Source organism: Pseudophryne corroboree, chromosome 11, assembly GCF_028390025.1.
Source record: "Pseudophryne corroboree isolate aPseCor3 chromosome 11, aPseCor3.hap2, whole genome shotgun sequence".
NCBI lineage: Eukaryota > Metazoa > Chordata > Amphibia > Anura > Myobatrachidae > Pseudophryne > Pseudophryne corroboree.
Genome location: NC_086454.1, coordinates 187,545,283 through 187,567,155, shown reverse-complemented (window position 1 = coordinate 187,567,155; position 21,873 = coordinate 187,545,283). Strand labels below are relative to the sequence as shown.

Here is a 21,873-nt window from a genome sequence, read left to right as displayed (position 1 = left end):
AGGGCTGGGTTGTCACATCATCAGACCCTACCTCCAAAGCAGCAGGAGTCACGAGTCCACTGGAGGGGTGTGGCTCAATTACCTGAATTTGAGTCATTAACATGCCCCCTCCATTTAATGCCGCTATTTCCCTGTCTAATCTCCTCATCATGCCCGCTTCACTTTTGTGGGTGCAGGGGACTGGCCAAAAAAGTTGTGGGAGAGTTGACAAGTATGATTTGTGGTTTACATGCAAAAGCAGACAGTATTTACCCCGCAGCGCACCAAGTTACTGCCAGGCATAATAATAAGGGGCACTTTATTCCTTCAAATACACAAGTTTTAAAATATACAAAAGCCAATCCCCCTAAAAATCAACAGAAAAAGCAGGATGCACAAAATACAAACACAGAGTGCATACATGATCAGAGACACACTGATAAATACACCACTTTACTAGGTTTTACACATTTTTTTTTAATGTATTTAGATAAATTTACTTAGATTTAAAAGAATAAAAAAAAAATCTTTATTATCAAGGCTATATGCGGACACTCACATACATACCTGAGCTACGGTAGGGCTGGTTTGTTTATATTACCAAGTGCTTCTTATTCTTCAGAAGCTCACTTATTCTCCCCCATTCTTATAATCATTCAACTCGTCACAACACCATTCTGGGTAGCCTACTATTTGGTAGCTTTGAAGTCTTCTCATTCAGTGACCAACCAATCATGAATTACGTTTGGGCTGTGTAAACGTGTCATATGTGATGACACGGAAATAAATCATGTTGGCCAGGGCTGCTCTAATTTATTTCCAAAATTAATCAGGAGTAAATAAATTGATTAAAGCAGCAGAGAATGAAGCTACTCACCCTGTCGTGGTCTCCAGGACCTCCATGTGTATTACCATCAGGATTAAAGTGTGCACCACAGCTATTCCAAAATAAACAGTAATGGGTTATCTATAGCAATACGCAATGCAGTATAGTGTCAGAAAACACCAGATTAAACAATGTTTCTATTCAAACTCTGCTACACACCTTTACATGAACCACTCACAATGTACGACAACACTACATTATCCAGGGATTCAGCAAATTCTTACATTTATGAAAGAAACATAACCCTCACAAGAGAAATATAACCCTGGACTGTTAAGGAAACCACAAAAACACCCTTTTCATGGGCAAGAAGTTACCTTTGGGTTTACTTTTGTAAAACAGAACTCTGTGCTCGCCAGCTTCTGTTTTGGCACAATTGTTAACATAAATTGCACCATGTATTAAAAGGTATCCAGTCTCTAGGTCGACCACACTTAGGTCGACAGTCATCAGGTTGACCACTATTGGTCACTAGGTCGACATGAGTTTTTCACAATTTTTTTTTATTTTTTTTCATACTTTACGATCCACGTGGACTATGATTGAGAATAGTAACCTTGCCCGTAGCATGGCAAGTGAAGCGAGTTATGCAAGGGGACACGGTGCACTAATTGGGGTTCCCGGTCACTTTAAGAAGAAAATGACAATTTAAAAAAACAAACAAAAAAAACTCATCTTGACCTATTGACCGTGTTGACCTATTTCAGGTGTCAACCTAGTCACTATCGACCAATAGTGGTCGACCCAATGACTGTCGACCTAAGTGTGGTCGACCCTATGAGCCACACTCGTATTAAATACGAGTGGCTAGTGGCTTTTACAACTGCGCAACTACACACTTAGGAAGGTATCCAATAAGCAGCGGGGCTATCCAATTACCCCCGATGCCGGCACTTATTGGGAATTATGTTTAGCCTGCCTTAGGCAGGCAAAACCAAATCCCAGATTAGCATGAATTTTTCTGCAACCACTGCTGTGAAAACACATAGGTCCACGGCTTTTCGCGGATCTTATGTGTTTTTGTAGGAAAAAATGACCATCAGGCATAAATTGCGATAAAAGGCAATTTTTTCCATGCAAAAAATAACCGCAGCTAATAGGATACACCCAAAAAGAGTAGGGGTCCCCCGTATTTTTTACACCAGCATCGGGCTCCACTAGCTGGACAGATAATGCCACAGCCGGGGGTCACTTTTATACAGCGCCCTGCGGCCGTGGCATTAAATATCCAACTAGTCACCCCTGGCCGGGGTACCCTGGGGGAGTGGGGACCCCTTCAATCAAGGGGTCCCCCCCCCAGCCACCCAAGGGCCAGGGGTGAAGCCCGAGGCTGTCCCCCCCATCCAAGGGCTGCGGATGGGGGGCTGATAGCCTTGAGAAAATGACAAGAATATTGTTTTTTCCTGTAGTACTACAAGTCCCAGCAAGCCTCCCCCGCAAGCTGGTACTTGGAGAACCACAAGTACCAGCATGCGGGAGAAAAACGGGCCCGCTGGTACCTGTAGTACTAATGGAAAAAAAAAATACCCAAATAAAAACAGGAGACACACACCTTGAGAGTAAAACTTTATTGCACACCTGCCGACACAACCATACTTACCTATGTTGACCCGCCGACTGCCAAGTCTCCTGATCCGATGATCCGGGGTACCTGTGAATAAAATTATACTCACCTCAATCCAGTGTCCAGATATAAATCCTCGTACTTGGCAAAACAAATAAACGAACACCCGGACCAGCGGACTGAAAGGGGTCCCATGTTTACAAATGGAACCCCTTTCCCCGAATGCAGAGACCCCCCCCCCCCCCCCCGTGTCTGCTGTCACAGAAAGGTCTCTTAAGCCAATCAGCGAGCGCAACGTCCTGGCACTCTGCTGATTGGCTGCACGTCTGAGCTGTCAGACAGCGCATCGCAAAGCCTCTCCATTATACTCAATGGTGGGAACTTTGCGTCAGCGGTGAGGTCACCCGCGGTCAGCGGCTGACCGCGGGTAACCCCACCGCTGACGGCAAAGTTCCCACCATTGAAAGTAATGGAGAGGCTTTGCGATGCGCTGTCTGAGGTCACACACGCATACAGCCAATCAGGTGAGTGCAACGAAGTAGCGCTTCCTGATTGGCTGAAGGGACCTCTGTGACAGGAGTCACGTGGGGTCCCGGCATTCGGGGAAAGGGGTCCCATGTGAAAACATGGGACCCCTTTCAGTCCGCTGGTCCGGGTGTTCGTTTATTTGTTTTGCCAAGTACGAGGATTTATATCTGGACACTGGATTGAGGTGAGTATAATTTTATTCACAGGTACCCCGGATCGTCGGATCAGGAGACGTGGCAGTCGGCGGGTCAACATAGGTAAGTATGTGTGTGTCGGCAGGTGTGCAATAAAGTTTTACTCTCAAGGTGTGTGTCTCCTGTTTTTATTTGGGTATTTTTTTTCCCCAGTAGTACTACAGGTACCAGCGGGCCCGATTATCTCCCGCATGCTGGTACTTGTGGTTCTCCAAGTACCAGCTTGCGGGGGAGGCTTGCTGGGACTTGTAGTACTACAGGAAAAAACAATATTCTTGTCATTTTCTCAAGGCTATCAGACCCCCATCCGCAGCCCTTGGATGGGGGGGGGGGGGGGGACAGCCTCGGGCTTCACCCCTGGCCCTTGGGTGGCTGGGGGGGGGACCCCTTGATTGAAGGGGTCCCCACTACCCCAGGGTACCCCGGCCAGGGGTGACTAGTTGGATATTTAATGCCACGGCCGCAGGGCGCTGTATAAAAGTGACCCCCGGCTGTGGCATTATTTGTCCAGCTAGTGGAGCCCGATGCTGGTGTAAAAAATACGGGGGACCCCTACTCTTTGTCCCCCGTATTTTTTGCACCAGCACCAGGCGCAGAGCCGGGTGCTGGTTTTAAAAATAAGGGGGATCCCCTGTCCATTTTTCCCCCGGATTTTTAGAACCAGGACCAGCTCGAAGAGCCCGAGGCTGGTTATGCTTTGGAGGGGGGACCCCACGCCATTTTTTTCCGTGTTTTTCCCGTTTTTAAAAAAACGGAACAAAATCCGTCAAATCGGCCGTTTTTCGTCAGCGGGACTGTCGAATCCGTTTTTTATTGCATATGGTCAATTTCGGCACCCACTTGCCGAAATTAGACTGTCGAATTGAAAAACGGACGAAAAATTGCCGCGATTCGCCGCTAATTGCATATACCCCATAGCCTGCAGGTAATTTTATACAAATATTTGTAATCATTTTGTGCATGAATTAAAGTTTGTGTACATTGAACCACCAAAAAGCAAAGCAGTTACTCTCAGTCGTGCTCAGAAAATTCCATGTTACGAAATTTTGGATATGGGAGACTGTATGTCAAGGTGTTTTTTTTATCTTTTCAAATGAATGTGAATGTTAATATATAATAACTGCTAAGGAAAATATCTTAATTCTTAAAGGCTTATGGGCCTAATTCACTAATGTGAAAGTCAGGAAACTGCACATGCGCAGGACCCATTCTGCGTATGTGCAGAAAGGGTCCTGCGATTGCATTGCAGAAATGCAATCGCCTCTGCCTGATTGACAGACAGAGGCATTTGAGGGGAGGGCTGGAAACTCTGGGAGTGGCAAGGCCAAGGACTGCGTTCCGAGACGCAGTTTCTTTGGCCTCGCAAGATGCCCTGCGATGGCAAGCTTGAGTAAGTTCAAGCACACTCAGCCTGCTGTCGCAGATGAACATCGCAAAGTTTATCCCATGACTGCATAGTAAATGCAAGAAGGGGGTGATATGCGCCTCCTCCTGCATTTGCATTGCAAATTACTGCATTTGCAAAGCTGCTTCAAACAGCTTTGCAATTGTAATCCTTACCAAATTAGACCCTATGTTCTTTTAATTTTTGTAAAAAAAAACCCTCAGTAAAATATAGTCAATTATTTTGCAATTGCTACCTCTCTATACACTTGTAACGACCATGATTAGGAGAGAAAATACTGAAATAGGTTAAATAAAAATCAATTCTAAATAATGAACATTTCAAATTAGGTGCCCCCTTAGTGGTTATTATAATACCACCCTGCACTACAGAAATACTAGTATAGCCAGAAGATGGGGAAGTCACTTAATTTACCCACTCTCTCTTATCCTAGCTCCGATACACTCAGTGATACTTTGTTTTGAAAATAGGATTATGGTACTTACTGATAAATCCCTTTCCTAGACTCCATAGAGTTACACTAAAAGGTATAAACAGGTGAAGAGTGGAGCCTGGGACTGTCAAATTCTTAAGAATTGAAACTGGCTCCTTACCCCCTATATCCCACTGGCCTCAGTTAAGATTAACCAAGCCCAAGTGGGGACTGAGAGCAGAGACAATAGAGAAAGAGAGAGAAAAGGAACCAACCAAGAGAATGGTCCAAGGACCAAAACAAGAACAGGAACAATAACAACAGACACACTGCAGACAACAAACATGCAGCTGCAAACATACCAGAAAACAATGCAGGAAGGAACAACGCTAGGAGGGCATCCAGTGTCCCCTATAGAAAAGGATTTATTGGTAACTACCAAAAACCTATTTTCTCCTTCTTCCACTAGTGGACGTCCCAAAGCTTCCCTCTCAGGTGGGAAGGCACTGAGAAACCAGCAGAACCTTGTGATTCAGTGGCCACAAAGTGTCAAAACAACAGAAACGGACAAATGTATGAACCGTGAACCAAGAGGCTGCAAGACAAAGTTGCGAAGCTGCAGGACCTCGCATAGCAGTCCAGGAGGACCCCACTGAGCATATTGAACAAACCAAAATGGAACTAGGTGGAGGGTAAGCATTGGCCACACAAGTCTGGGGAATAACCAGATGGATCCACCTAGAAAAGTTATGATTAGAAGCAGGCCAACCCCATCTGGAGGCATCATAGACACAAACAAGGAATCAGAGAAAGACTTGAAGAGCCCTAAGCACATCCAGAGATGAAGAAAATGCAATGTCAGCCAACAAAACAGGAGCCACAATTGGTTGATTAATATGGAAGGCCGAGACCAACTTTGGCAAAAAGACCGGCTTCATGCAAAGCTCAGCCAAATCTTTTTTTAAAACGAAGTAAATAGAGCAACAGCCCCAAGCTCGGACACCCTCCAAGCTGAAGAGCCAAAAGCAGAACTGTCTTGCAGGACAAATACTTGAGAGCTACCTTTTCAAGAGGCTCAAACTCATCAACAGCATGGATAGTAGAGTATCCATGCCGTTCACACCAAGCCACATAAGACTACCAAATACGATGGTAGTGTGCCGGTGCATTGGCTTCCAGGCCCGAAGCAAGGTACGAACAACAGCTTTAGGGATAAACTGTGGCTTCTACAGACACGCAGTTAAACTCAGACGTGGTAAGTCAGGGTACACGAACGGACCCTGCTGAAGAAGGTCTGGCCCGAGTGGCAATGACCACGGTCGCATGTGAGAAGTTACAGAAGATCCAAGTACCAAGCTCGGCGAGGCCAATCTGGAGCCACCAGGATGACTGTGGTTGACTCGCTCTTTACGCGTTTGAGAATCCACAGTAGAATAGGAAAGGGTGGAAAGAGGTACACTAGACACTGTCCCACATCGCAGACTGCTAAATAAACTTGAAAGCGTGGGGGTGGATTAAAAAACAGTTAAATGGATAAGAAACTGGTTGCAGGATAGGAAACAGACAGTTGTAGTTAATGGAGTGCAGTCTATGGAGGGAAATGTTACCAGTGGAGTACCCCAGGGATCTGTACTTGGTCCAGTTCTCTTTAATATCTTTGTTGGTGACATTGCAAATGGTATTGAAGGGAAGGTATGCCTTTTTGCAGATGATACAAAGATATGCAACAGAGTAGACACACCGGGAGGGGTAAAACAAATGATTGATGACCTAGGTAGGCTTGAGAAATGGTCAAGAACGTGGCAACTACAGTTTAATGCTAAAAAATGCAAAATCATGCACTTGGGTCTCAAAAACCCAAAGGCTAAATATAGTATCAAGGGTACTATAATGGAAACTACTGAGGAGGAAAGGGATTTAGGAGTCACTATTTCAAGTGACTTGAAGGCAGGAAAGCAATGCAACAAAGCAATGAGAAAGGCAAGTCAGATGCTTGGTTGCATAGGGAGAGGAATCAGTAGCAGGAAAAAATAAGAATTTACTCACCGGTAATTCTATTTCTCGTAGTCCGTAGTGGATGCTGGGAACTCCGTAAGGACCATGGGGAATAGCGGGCTCCGAAGGAGGCTGGGCACTCTAGAAAGATCTTAGACTACCTGGTGTGCACTGGCTCCTCCCACTATGACCCTCCTCCAAGCCTCAGTTAGGTACTGTGCCCGGACGAGCGTACACAATAAGGAAGGATTTTGAATCCCGGGTAAGACTCATACCAGCCACACCAATCACACCGTACAACTCGTGATATGAAACACAGTTAACAGCATGAAACAATAGAGCCTCTCAACAGATGGCTCAACAATAACCCGATTTAGTTAACAATAACTATGTACAAGTATTGCAGATAAACCGCACTTGGGATGGGCGCCCAGCATCCACTACGGACTACGAGAAATAGAATTACCGGTGAGTAAATTCTTATTTTCTCTGACGTCCTAGTGGATGCTGGGAACTCCGTAAGGACCATGGGGATTATACCAAAGCTCCCAAACGGGCGGGAGAGTGCGGATGACTCTGCAGCACCGAATGAGAGAACTCCAGGTCCTCCTCAGCCAGGGTATCAAATTTATAGAATTTTGCAAACGTGTTTGCCCCTGACCAAGTAGCAGCTCGGCAAAGTTGTAAAGCCGAGACCCCTCGGGCAGCCGCCCAAGATGAGCCCACCTTCCTTGTGGAATGGGCATTGACAGATTTTGGCTGTGGCAGGCCTGCCACAGTATGTGCAAGCTGAATTGTACTACAAATCCAACGCGCAATAGTCTGCTTAGAAGCAGGAGCACCCAGCTTGTTGGGTGCATACAGGATAAACAACGAGTCAGATTTTCTGACTCCAGCCGTTCTGGAAACATATATTTTCAGTGCCCTGACAACGTCTAGCAACTTGGAGTCCTCCAAGTCCCTAGTAGCCGCAGGCACCACAATAGGCTGGTTCAGGTGAAACGCTGACACCACCTTTGGGAGAAACTGGGGACGAGTCCTCAATTCTGCCCTATCCATATGGAAAATCAAATAAGGGCTTTTACAAGACAAAGCCGCCAATTCTGATACTCGCCTGGCAGAAGCCAAGGCCAATAACATAACCACCTTCCACGTGAGATATTTCAGATCCACGGTTTTTAGTGGTTCAAACCAATGTGATTTTAAGAAACTCAACACCACGTTGAGATCCCAAGGTGCCACGGGGGGCACAAACGGGGGCTGAATATGCAGCACTCCTTTAACAAATGTCTGAACTTCAGGTACTGAAGCTAGTTCTTTTTGAAAGAAAATTGACAGAGCCGAGATCTGTACCTTAATGGAGCCCAGTTTTAGGCCCATATTCACTCCTGCTTGCAGGAAATGCAGAAATCGACCTAGTTGAAATTCCTCCGTTGGGGCCTTTTCGGCCTCACACCATGCAACATACCTCCGCCATATGCGGTGATAATGAGTTGCTGTGACCTCTTTCCTGGCTTTAATAAGCGTAGGAATGACTTCCTCCGGAATGCCCTTTTCCTTCAGGATCCGGCGTTCAACCGCCATGCCGTCAAACGCAGCCGCGGTAAGTCTTGGAACAGACAGGGGCCCTGCTGCAGCAGGTCTTGTCTGAGCGGCAGAGACCACGGGTCCTCTGAGATCATCTCTTGAAGTTCCGGGTACCACGCTCTTCTCGGCCAATCCGGAACGACGAGAATTGTGTTTACTCCTCGCTTTCTTATTATTCTCAATACCTTTGGTATGAGAGGTAGAGGAGGGAACACATAAACTGACCGGTACACCCACGGTGTCACTAGAGCGTCCACAGCTATCGCCTGAGGGTCTCTTGACCTGGCGCAATACTTCTCTAGTTTTTTGTTTAGGCGGGACGCCATCATGTCCACCTGTGGACGACCCCATTGATTTACAATCATTTGGAAGACTTCTGGATGAAGTCCCCACTCTCCCGGGTGGAGCTCGTGCCTGCTGAGAAAGTCTGCTTCCCAGTTGTCCACTCCCGGGATGAACACTGCTGACAGTGCTAGTACATGATTCTCCGCCCATCGGAGAATTTTTGTGGCTTCTGCCATCGCCGTCCTGCTTCTTGTGCCGCCCTGTCGATTCACATGGGCGACTGCCGTGATGTTGTCTGACTGGATCAGCACCGGCTGGTGTAGGAGCAGGGATTTTGCTTGACTTAGGGCATTGTAAATGGCCCTTAGTTCCAGAATATTTATGTGAAGGGCAGTCTCCTGACTTGACCATAGTCCTTGGAAATGTCTTCCCTTTGTGACTGCCCCCCAGCCTCGTAGGCTGGCATCCGTGGTCACCAGGACCCAGTCCTGTATGCCGAATCTGCGGCCCTCCAGAAGATGAGCACTGTGCAGCCACCACAGAAGAGACACCCTGGTTCGTGGAGACAGGGTTATTAAACGATGCATCTGAAGATGCGATCCGGACCACTTGTCCAACAGGTCCCACTGAAAAATTCTGGCATGGAACCTGCCGAATGGAATTGCTTCGTAAGAAGCTACCATCTTTCCCAGGACCCGCGTGCAGTGATGCACCGATACCTGTTTTGGTTTTAGGAGGTCTCTGACTAGAGAAGACAACTCCCTGGCTTTCTCCTCCGGGAGAAACACTTTTTTCTGTGCCGTGTCCAGAATCATTCCTAGGAACATTAGACGTGTCGTGGGGACCAGCTGTGACTTTGGGATATTCAGAATCCAGCCGTGCTGGCTCAGCACTTCCTGAGATAGTGCTACTCCCACTAACAACTGTTCCTTGGATCGTGCCTTTATTAGGAGATCGTCCAAGTATGGGATAATTAAAACTCCCTTTTTTCGAAGGAGTATCATCATTTCCGCCATAACCTTGGTAAATACCCTCGGTGCCGTGGAGAGTCCAAACGGCAGCGTCTGGAATTGGTAATGGCAATCCTGTACCACAAATCTGAGGTACTCCTGGTGAGAATTGTAAATGGGGACATGCAGGTAAGCATCCTTGATGTCCAGGGATACCATGTAATCCCCCTCGTCCAGGCTTGCAATAACCGCCCTGAGCGATTCCATCTTGAACTTGAATTTTTTTATGTATGTGTTCAAGGATTTCAAATTTAAAATGGGTCTCACCGAACCGTCCGGTTTCGGCACCACAAATAGTGTGGAATAGTAACCCCGGCCTTGTTGAAGTAGGGGTACCTTGATTATCACCTGCTGGGAATACAGCTTGTGAATCGCTGCTAGCACCGCCTCCCTGTCTGAGGGAGCAATCGGCAAGGCGGATTTTAGGAAACGGCGGGGTGGAGTCGCCTCGAATTCCAGCCTGTATCCCTGAGATACTATTTGAAGGATCCAGGGATCCACCTGTGAGCGAGCCCACTGATCGCTGAAATTCCTGAGGCGGGCCCCCACCGTACCTGGCTCCGCCTGTGGAGCCCCACCGTCATGCGGCGGACTTGGAAGAGGAAGCGGGGGAGGACTTTTTGTTCCTGGGAACCTGCTGTTTGCTGCAGCCTTTTTCCCCTGCCTCTGCCTCTTGACAGAAAAGACCCTCCTTTTCCCTGCTTGTTTTTCTGGGACCGAAAGGACTGAACCTGATAAAATGGCGCCTTCTTAGGCTGTGAGGGGACATGGGGTAAAAATGCTGACTTCCCAGACGTTGCTGTGGAAACTAGGTCGGAGAGACCATCCCCAAATAATTCCTCCCCCTTATAAGGCAAAACTTCCATGTGCCTTTTGGAATCTGTATCTCCAGTCCACTGGCGAGTCCATAAGCATCTCCTAGCAGAGATGGATAATGCACTTACTTTAGATGCCAGCCGGCAGATTTCCCTCTGTGCATCTCTCATGTATAAGACTGAGTCTTTGATATGGTCAATTGTTAGCAGGATCGTGTCTCTGTCTAACGTGTCAATATTTTCTGACAGTTTATCTGACCACGCAGCGGCAGCACTGCACATCCATGCTGACACAATAGCTGGTCTGAGTATAATGCCTGAGTGTGTATATACAGACTTCAGGATCGCCTCCTGCTTTCTATCAGCAGGTTCCTTAAAGGCGGCCGTATCCTGGGACGGTAGTGCCACCTTTTTAGACAAACGTGTGAGCGCTTTATCCACCCTCGGGGGTGTTTCCCAACGTAACCTATCCTCTGGCGGGAAAGGGAACGCCATTAGTAGCTTCTTAGGAATTACCAATTTCTTATCAGGGGAAGCCCACGCTTCTTCACACACTTCATTTAATTCATCTGACGGGGGAAAAACTACAGGTAGTTTTTTCTCCCCAAACATAATACCCTTTTTTGTGGTACCTGGATGTAAATCAGAAATATTTAACACCTCTTTCATTGCCTCAATCATGCAGTGAATGGCCTTAACGGGCATTAAATTTGACTCAGTCGTCGACACTGGTGTCAGTATCCGTGTCGACATCTACTTGTGCCACCTGAGATAGCGGGCGTTTCAGAGCCCCTGATGACTTTTGAGACACCTGGACAGGCACGAGCTGAAGACTCGGCTGTCCCACAGTCGGCATGTCGTCAATTTTTTTATGTAAGGAGTCTATACGTGCACTCATTTCCTGCCATAATACCATCCACTCAGGTGTCTGACCCCCAGGGGGTGACATCCCTGCTAAAGGCATCTGCTCCCCCTCCACATCATTATCCTCCTCAAACATGTCGACACAGCCGTACCGACACTCCACACACACAGGGAATGCTCAAACAGAGGACAGGACCCACAAAAGCCCTTTGGGGGGACAGAGTAAGAGTATGCCAGCACACACCAGAGCGCTATATATATATATATACAGGGACTAACTGAGTTATGTCCCTAATAGCTGCTTTTCAAATATAATATACTGTATACAGTGCCAATTTTAATGCCCCCCCTCTCTTTTCCCTCTTACTGTACTGTAGAATTGCAGGGAAGAGCCAGGGAGCTTCCTTCCAGCGGAGCGGAGAGGGAAAAATGGCGCCAGTGTGCTGAGGAGATAGGCTCCGCCCCTTTTTCGCGGCATATTCTCCCGCTTTTTATGGGATTCTGGCAGGGGTATTTACCTCATATATAGCCCCAGGGGCTATATATTGAGGTATTTTAGCCAGCCAAGGTGTTTTTATTGCTGCCTCAGGGCGCCCCCCCCCCAGCGCCCTGCACCCTCAGTGACCGGAGTGTGAAGTGTGTATGAGGAGCAATGGCGCACAGCTGCAGTGCTGTGCGCTACCTTGGTGAAGACAGGATGTCTTCATGCCGCCGATTTTCCGGACCATCTTCTTGCTTCTGGCTCTGTAAGGGGGACGGCGGCGCGGCTCCGGGACCGAACATCAAGGCTGGGCCTGCGGTCGATCCCTCTGGAGCTAATGGTGTCCAGTAGCCTAAGAAGCCCAATCCGGCTGCAAGCAGGAGAGTTCGCTTCTTCTCCCCTTAGTCCCTCGCTGCAGTGAGCCTGTTGCCAGCAGGTCTCACTGAAAATAACAAATTCTAAGACTATAACTTTCTAAGAGCTCAGGAGAGCCCCTAGTGTGCATCCAACCTCGGTCGGGCACGAAATCTAACTGAGGCTTGGAGGAGGGTCATAGTGGGAGGAGCCAGTGCACACCAGGTAGTCTAAGATCTTTCTAGAGTGCCCAGCCTCCTTCGGAGCCCGCTATTCCCCATGGTCCTTACGGAGTTCCCAGCATCCACTAGGACGTCAGAGAAAAGAAGTGATAATGCCACTGTATAGGTGATTGGTACGGCCCCATCTGGAATACTGTGTCCAGTTCTGGAGACCATATCTACAGAAGGATATAAATACATTAGAGAGTGTACAAAGAAGAGCAACTAAAATGGTGCATGGCCTACATCACAAAACTTACCCGGAAAGGCTAAAAGATCTTAACATGTATAGTTTGGAGGAGAGAAGGGAAAGGGGGGACATGATAGAAAATAAGAATTTACTTACCGATAATTCTATTTCTCGTAGTCCGTAGTGGATGCTGGGGACTCCGTAAGGACCATGGGGAATAGCGGCTCCGCAGGAGACTGGGCACAAAAGTAAAGCTTTAGAACCACCTGGTGTGCACTGGCTCCTCCCCCCATGACCCTCCTCCAAGCCTCAGTTAGGATACTGTGCCCGGACGAGCGTACACAATAAGGAAGGATTTTGAATCCCGGGTAAGACTCATACCAGCCACACCAATCACACCATATAACTTGTGATCTGAACCCAGTTAACAGCATGATAACAGAGGAGCCTCTAGAAAAGATGGCTCACTACAGCAATAACCCGATTTTTTGGTAACAATAACTATGTACCAGTATTGCAGACAATCCGCACTTGGGATGGGCGCCCAGCATCCACTACGGACTACGAGAAATAGAATTATCGGTAAGTAAATTCTTATTTTCTCTAACGTCCTAAGTGGATGCTGGGGACTCCGTAAGGACCATGGGGATTATACCAAAGCTCCCAAACGGGCGGGAGAGTGCGGATGACTCTGCAGCACCAAATGTGAGAACTCCAGGTCCTTCTCAGCCAGGGTATCAATTTTGTAGAATTTTACAAACGTATTTGCTCCTGACCAAGTTTTGGCTGTGGCAGGCCTGCCACAGAATGTGCAAGCCGAATTGTACTACAAATCCAACGAGCAATAGTCAGCTTAGAAGCAGGAGCACCCAGCTTGTTGGGTGCATACAGGATAAACAGCGAGTCAGTTTTCCTGACTCCAGCCGTCCTGGAAACATTTTTCAGGGCCCTGACAACGACTAGCAACTTGGAGTCCTCCAAGTCCCTAGTAGCCGCAGGCACCACAATAGGTTGGTTCAGGTGAAAACGCTGAAACCACCTTAGGGAGAAACTGAGGACGAGTCCTCAATTCCGCCCTGTCCGAATGGAAAATCAGATAAGGGCTTTTACAGGATAAAGCCGCCAATTCTGACACGCGCCTGGCCCAGGCCAGGGCCAACAGCATGACCACTTTCCATGTGAGATATTTTAACTCCACAGATTTAAGTGGTTCAAACCAATGTGACTTTTGGAACCCAAAAACTACATTGAGATCCCAAAGTGCCACTGGAGGCACAAAAGGAGGCTGCATATGCAGTACCCCTTTTACAAACGTCTGAACTTCAGGGACTGAAGCTAGTTCTTTTTGGAAGAAAATTGACAGGGCCGAAATTTGAACCTTAATGGACCCCAATTTCAGGCCCATAGACACTCCTGTTTGCAGGAAATGTAGGAATCGACCCAGTTGAATTTCCTCCGTCGGGCCTTACTGGCCTCGCACCACGCAACATATTTTCGCCAAATGCGGTGATAATGTTTTGCGGTTACATCCTTCCTGGCTTTGATCAGGATAGGGATGACTTCATCCGGAATGCCTTTTTTCCTTCAGGATCCGGCGTTCAACCGCCATGCCGTCAAACGCAGCCGCGGTAAGTCTTGGAACAGACAGGGTCCTTGCTGGAGCAGGTCCCTTCTTAGGTGTAGAGGCCACGGATCCTCCGTGAGCATCTCTTGAAGTTCCGGTTACCAAGTCCTTCTTGGCCAATCCGGAGCCACGAATATAGTGCTTACTCCTCTCCATCTTATCAATCTCAGTACCTTGGGTATGAGAGGCAGAGGAGGGAACACATACACTGACTGGTACACCCACGGTGTTACCAGAGCGTCTACAGCTATTGCCTGAGGGTCCCTTGACCTGGCGCGATACCTGTCGAGTTTTTCCCAACGGTTTATAATCATGTGGAAGACTTCTGGGTGAAGTCCCCACTCTCCCGGGTGGAGGTCGTGCTGAGGAAATCTGCTTCCCAGTTGTCCACTCCCGGAATGAATACTGCTGACAGTGCTATCACATGATTTTCCGCTCAGCGAAGAATCCTTGCAGCTTCTGCCATTGCCCTCCTGCTTCTTGTGCCACCCTGTCTGTTTACGTGGGTGACTGCCGTGATGTTGTCTGACTGGATCAACACCGGCTGACCTTGAAGCAGAGGTCTTGCTAAGCTTAGAGCATTGTAAATGGCCCTTAGCTTCAGGATATTTATGTGAAGTGATGTCTCCAGGCTTGACCATAAGCCCTGGATATTCCTTCCCTGTGTGACTGCTCCCCAGCCTCGCAGGCTGGCATCCGTGGTCACCAGGACCCAGTCCTGAATGCCGAATCTGCGGCCCTCTAGAAGATGAGCACTCTGCAACCACCACAGGAGGGACACCCTTGTCCTTGGTGACAGGGTTATCCGCTGATGCATCTGAAGATACGACCCGGACCATTTGTCCAGCAGGTCCCACTGGAAAGTTCTTGCGTGGAATCTGCCGAATGGGATTGCTTCGTAGGAAGCCACCATTTTACCCAGAACCCTTGTGCATTGATGCACTGAGACTTGGCTCGGTTTTAGGAGGTTCCTGACTAGCTCGGATAACTCCCTGGCTTTCTCCTCCGGAAGAAACACCTTTTTCTGGACTGTGTCCAGGATCATCCCTAGGAACAGAAGACGAGTCGTCGGAACCAGCTGCGATTTTGGAATATTGAGAATCCAATCGTGCTGCCGCAACACTACCTGAGATAGTGCTACACCGACCTCCAACTGTTCCCTGGATTTTACCCTTATCAGGGAATAGTCCAAGTAAGGGATAACTAAAATTCCCTTCCTTCGAAGGAATATCATCATTTCGGCCATTACCTTGGTAAAGACCCGGGGTGCCGTGGACCATTCATACGGCAGCGTCTGAACTGATAGTGACAGTTCTGTACCATAAACCTGAGGTACCCTTGATGAGAAGGGTAAATTTTGACATGAAGGTAAGCATCCTTGATGTCCCGAGACATCATGTAGTCCCCTTCTTCCAGGTTCGCAATCACTGCTCTGAGTGACTCAATCTTGAATTTGAACCTCTGTATGTAAGTGTTCAAAGATTTTAGATTTAGAATCGGTCTCACCGAGCCGTCCGGCTTCGGTACCACAACAGTGTGGAATAATACCCCGTTCCCTGTTGCAGGAGGGGTACCTTGATTATCACCTGCTGGGTGAAGGATCCAGGGGTCTACTTGCAAGTGAGCCCACTGCGCGCTGAAATTCATTGAGACGGGCCCCCCACCGTGCCTGATTCTGCTTGTAAAGCCCCAGCGTCATACTGAGGGCTTGGCAGAGGCGGGAGAGGGTTTCTGTTCCTGGGAACTGGCTGATTTCTGCAGCCTTTTTCCTCTCCCTCTGTCACGGGGCAGAAATGAGGAACCTTTTGCCCGCTTGTCCACGAAAAGACTGCGCCTGATAATACGGCATCTTCTCATGTTGAGAGGCGACCTGGGGTACAAACGTGGATTTCCCAGCTGTTGCCGTGGCCACCAGGTCTGAAAGACCGACCCCAAATAACTCCTCCCTTTAATAAGGCAATACTTCCAAATGCCGTTTGGAATACGCATCATCTGACCACTGACGTGTCCATAACCTTCTACTGGTAGAAATGGACAACGCACTTAGACTTGATGCCAGTCGGCAAATATTCCGCTGTGCATCACGCATATATAGAAATGCATCTTTTAAATGCTCTATAGGCAAAAATATACTGTCCCTATCTAGGGTATCAATATTTTTAGTCAGGGAATCCGACCACGCCAACCCAGCACTGCCCATCCAGGCTGAGGCGATTGCTGGTCGCAGTATAACACCAGTATGTGTGTAAATACATTTTAGGATACCCTCCTGCTTTCTATCAGCAGGATCCTTAAGGGCGGCCATCTCAGGAGAGGGTAGAGCCCTTACAAGCGTGTGAGCGCTTTATCCACCCTAGGGGGTGTTTCCCAACGCACCCTAACCTCTGGCGGGAAAGGATATAATGCCAATAACATTTTAGAAATTATCAGTTGTTATCGGGGGAAAACCACGCATCATCACACACCTCATTTAATTTCTCAGATTCAGGAAAACTACAGGTAGTTTTTCCTCACCGAACATAATACCCCTTTTTGGTGGTACTCGTATTATCAGAAATGTGTAAAACATTTTTCATTGCCTCAATCATGTAACGTGTGGCCCTACTGGAAGTCACATTTGTCTCTTCACCGTCGACACTGGAGTCAGTATCCGTGTCGGCGTCTATATCTGCCATCTGAGGTAACGGGCGCTTTAGAGCCTCTGACGGCCTATGAGACGTCTGGACAGGCCCAAGCTGAGTAGCCGGCTGTCTCATGTCAACCACTGTCTTTTATACAGAGCTGACACTGTCACGTAATTCCTTCCAACAGTTCATCCACTCAGGTGTCGACCCCCTAGGGGGTGACATCACTATTACAGGCAATCTGCTCCGTCTCCACATAATTTTTCTCCTCATACATGTCGACACAAACGTACCGACATACAGCACACACACAGGGAATGCTCTGATAGAGGACAGGACCCCACTAGCCCTTTGGGGAGACAGAGGGAGAGTTTGCCAGCACACACCAGAGCGCTATATATATATATATATATATATATACAGGGATAACCTTATATAAGTGTTTTTCCCCTTATAGCTGCTGTATCTTTAATACTGCGCGTAATTAGTGCCCTCCCTCTCTTTTTTAACCCTTTCTGTAGTGTAGTGACTGCAGGGGAGAGACAGGGAGCTTCCCTCCAACGGAGCTGTGAGGGAAAATGGCGCCAGTGTGCTGAGGAGATAGGCTCCGTCCCCTTATTGGCGGCCTTATCTCCCGTTTTTCTATGTATTCTGGCAGGGGTTAAATGCATCCATATAGCCCAGGAGCTATATGTGATGCATTTTTTTGCCATCCAAGGTGTTTTTTATTGCGTCTTAGGGCGCTCCCCCCCAGCGCCCTGCACCCTCAGTGACCGGAGTGTGAAGTGTGCTGAGAGCAATGGCGCACAGCTGCAGTGCTGTGCGCTACCTTGTTGAAGACAGGACGTCTTCTGCCGCCGATTTTCCGGACCTCTTCTGCCTTCTGGCTCTGTAAGGGGGCCGGCGGCGCGGCTCTGGGACCCATCCAGGCTGGGCCTGTGATCGTCCCTCTGGAGCTAATGTCCAGTAGCCTAAGAAGCCCAATCCACTCTGCACGCAGGTGAGTTCGCTTCTTCTCCCCTTAGTCCCTCGATGCAGTGAGCCTGTTGCCAGCAGGTCTCACTGAATAAAACCTAAAACTAAACTTTTCACTAAGCAGCTCAGGAGAGCCACCTAGTGAGCACCCTTCTCGTTCGGGCACAAAATCTTAACTGAGGCTTGGAGGAGGGTCATGGGGGGAGGAGCCAGTGCACACCAGGTGGTTCTAAAGCTTTACTTTTGTGCCCAGTCTCCTGCGGAGCCGCTATTCCCCATGGTCCTTACGGAGTCCCCAGCATCCACTTAGGACGTTAGAGAAACTTTCAAATATATCAAGGGTCTTAACAAAGTTCAGGAGGGAAACATTCTTCAAAGGAAGAGAAGTATTAGAACTTGAGGACATACACTGAGACTGGAGGGGGGGAGGTTCAGGGGAAATTTAAGGAAAATTTACTTCACAGAAAGGGTAGTGGATAAGTGGAATAGCCTCCCATCAGAGGTGGTAGAGGCTAAGACTGTAGAGCAATTTAAACATGCTTGGGATAGGCATATGAATATCCTTACAAAGAATTAAGGTTCAAAAAGGGTTGAGATTGCCTAAAGGATAAAAAAAAAAGGGGCAGACTAGATGGGCCAAGTGGTTCTTATCTGCCGTCAAATTCTATGTTTCTAGATGATGCCTCCACGAAATGGCCAGAGTGCCCACCTACACTGCCCCTAGGTCCCCCATTCAGGATCAATACCTCGATAGCTAGTGACTCTGCTGAGGAGCCATGAGGTCTATCTGTGGTCTGCCACAATGCCGGAACACCTCCGGAGGAAGTTCTCACTCCCTAGGGTGGAGGTCCTGATGACTGACATAGTCTGACTCCCACTTCTTGACCCCGGGTATGAATACGGCGTAGTTGGCCAAGATCTGATGCAGCCAGAAATGCATTGTACAATGCCGAGTTGTAGTACGTTTATTCGCAGCAGAGCCTCCTGGTGCGACCAGCGACCTTGAAAATTACTTTCCAAGACCACTACCCCCCAGCCTCGTAAGCTGGCATCTATTGTCAGGAGAATCCAATTAGAGTCCAAACTGGCGATCTGATATGAGATGGTCGACCTGAAGCCACCAGAGTACGGAAAGGAATGCCCGAGTTGACAGCAGAACTAGTCTGTAAATATGAAGGTGGGACTCCAACCACTGGAATAGAAGTCCAACTGATAAGGCCTGGCATGGAACCAGTCAGTCAAACTGAATGGCCTCAAAAGGAGGCCACAATTTTGCTGAGCAAGCAAATAAAAAGGTGAACTGATACCTTTTTCCATTCGAGTACCAACCTTGATAACTCATGTATCACCTATGCCTTTGGAGCATCACTCTCTGCAAGGATGTGTCGAGTATCATGCCCAGGAACTGGAAACGCTGAACCAGCACTAGACTGGACATCATGAAATGGACAATCCAGCCATGCTGGATGAGAACCCGATCCGTCAAGGAGACACGACTCTGAAGTGTCTCTGCTGACAGAGCCTTGATGAAAAGGTCATCCAGGTATAACACACAAAAGGTATGGCAGGCTCACTGCAAACCCTGCACACAGTACACTGCACAAGAACAAAAAGAGACAAAACAGAGATAGGCACAGAAGCAGCTATAGAGAGGGAGGAGCGACACAGGCAAAGTTATTATCCCCACTCATTCTAAAAGTGGCTACAGACCCAGCTATTCTGCACCTACAGAGCCCCACAATGCAATTCATGGACCCCACAGAAGAGATTGATAAGAACCACCAGAGAGTGCTGTCTTCAGATACCTGCTTACAGTGCTACGTGTTTGAGAAAATGGTGGATAGCTGCATGGAGGATGCGTTCTAGTGAAGAAAGGCAGACTCCAGCTTCTTCGTGGGCTTGCAGAGTGGCGAGGCCAATAGGGAGCTTCCAAACTGCAGCAGGAGCCCCGACACAGCAGGGGGTATCCACCCCCAGACAGTGAACCACATCCGTTAAATAGGAAAAATAAAAATTAAAAAGGAGTAGTAAATGGGTCACTGTTTAAATGTCACAGTGGACCCGGTACCCAAAATAATAACTATATGTTGGCCACGGCTCTGTTAGTGGCTGTTAGATACAGTCAGGGTAGCAGCATCCGTGATCTGCCTACAACCCACACCGCCGCTGCCTAATACACTTTCTATCTGGCTGAGGGACCTACGGCTGTGACATCCACACCGCCGCTGCCTAATGCACTTACGATCTGGCTGAGGGACCTGCGGCTGTGACATCCACACCGCCACCCAATACTTTTCCTATCTGGCTGTGACATCCACTTTCCTTGCTACTGAAGGGGTTGCGATATACCTACAGTTGCCAGCCCTGCGAGTGCGCAAGGAACACACAGGGCTATGTAACCGGTCACTGGCCTCAGTAAACCATGGTGGGTCCCTCTGTCTGGTCTACTAACGGTGCAGGAAGACTACAGCAGGCTTGCAGCCTACCTGTAGAATCCAGTTCAAAGAAGGAAAAATAAAAATGTACAAAAAAATAATGGCTGAAGACAGTACTAACTAGCACCCAGCTTCCTCAGGTACTTAATCTAAACTGAGGCCAGTGGGGTATAGAGGAGGGGAGAGCCAGTCTAAATTCTGAAGAATTTTTAAGTGCCAGGCTCCACTCTTCACCCATCTATACCCCTGTGTAACTCCAGTGTCCTCTAGTGGATGAAAGAGAAAAGGAGATTTATGGTAAGACTTACCAGGGTTAAATCTCTTTCTGCGAGGTACACTGGATTCCACAGGGAATAACATCGGGGATGTAGAGTTGGATCTTGATCCGATGCACCAACAGGCTAAAGCTTTGACTGTTCCCAGGATGCATTGCACCGCCTCCTCTATATCCCCGCCTCCAGGCACTGGAGCTCAGTTTTGTTAACCAGTCCAATGCAGTAGCAGGTAAAAGACGGTAGATGTTAGCCACATAGAACCACATTCTCATGACAGGAGAAGGTACCAGCGGCTAATGACATACAAACCCAAAGAAGCCAAGTGCGTCAGGGTGGGCGCCCTGTGGAATCCAGTGTACCTCGCAGAAAGAGGATTTAACCATGGTAAGTCTTACCATAAATCTCCTTTTCTGCAGCGGGGTACACTGGGATTCCACAGGGAATAACATAGGGGATGTCCTAAAGCAGTTCCTCATGGGAGGGGACGCACTGTTGCGGGCACAAGAACACGGCGGCTAAAGGAAGCATCCTGAGAGGTGAAGGTATCAAAGGCATAGAAATTGATGAACGTGTTCCCTGAGGACCACGTAGCCGCCTTGCACAATTGTTTAAGGGACGCGCAACGGCGGGCCGCCCAAGAAGGTCCAACAGACAGAGAAGAATAGGCCTTGATAGCAGCAGGAGCTGGAAGTCCAGCCAGCGCATAAGCTTGTGCAATCACCATTCTAATCCACCATTCACTCCATCTGGCCAAAGTTTGCTTATTCGAAGGCCAGCCATGTTTGTGAAAACCAAAAAGGACAAAGAGAACCAGATCTCCTAAGGGAGGCGGTTCTCTTCACATAGATACGGAGAGCCCGTACCACATCCAAAGACTGCTCTTTGGAGGACAAACCAGGAGAGATAAAGGCCGGAACCACACTCTCTTGGTGTTAGGGTCTCCTGCCCTGTGCTGCCACGTCGTCATGGCAACCGGGAGACAAGTGCTAGTGGAGTAACCTGAGCGCAGCTGATACTCCGGTTCGGGTCTTTTGCTGTGCAGTGGTTATAGGCTCTGTGCACGGCAGGGGATCCGGTGCTGGTTTTTGTGCTCACAGTCTGTGAGGTCTGAGTGGGGCGTGGACAGCACCTGCTTTAGAAGGCCTCTTTTCAGGGTAAGCAGATGCTGCT

The 21,873-nt window shown here is 48.3% G+C and overlaps 1 protein-coding gene across 4 annotated transcripts in view; it reads right to left on the bottom strand.

Moving 5' to 3' along the window:
• CCS (copper chaperone for superoxide dismutase) overlaps positions 1–21,873 on the bottom strand; it is a 356,173-nt gene that overhangs the window by 166,175 nt on the left and 168,125 nt on the right. For all 4 annotated transcript variants that reach the window (XM_063945156.1, XM_063945154.1, XM_063945157.1 and 1 more), the window contains exon 5: positions 857–917. In XM_063945156.1, the coding sequence (XP_063801226.1) occupies positions 857–917 (61 nt within the window). The remainder of the gene's footprint in view (positions 1–856; positions 918–21,873) is intronic.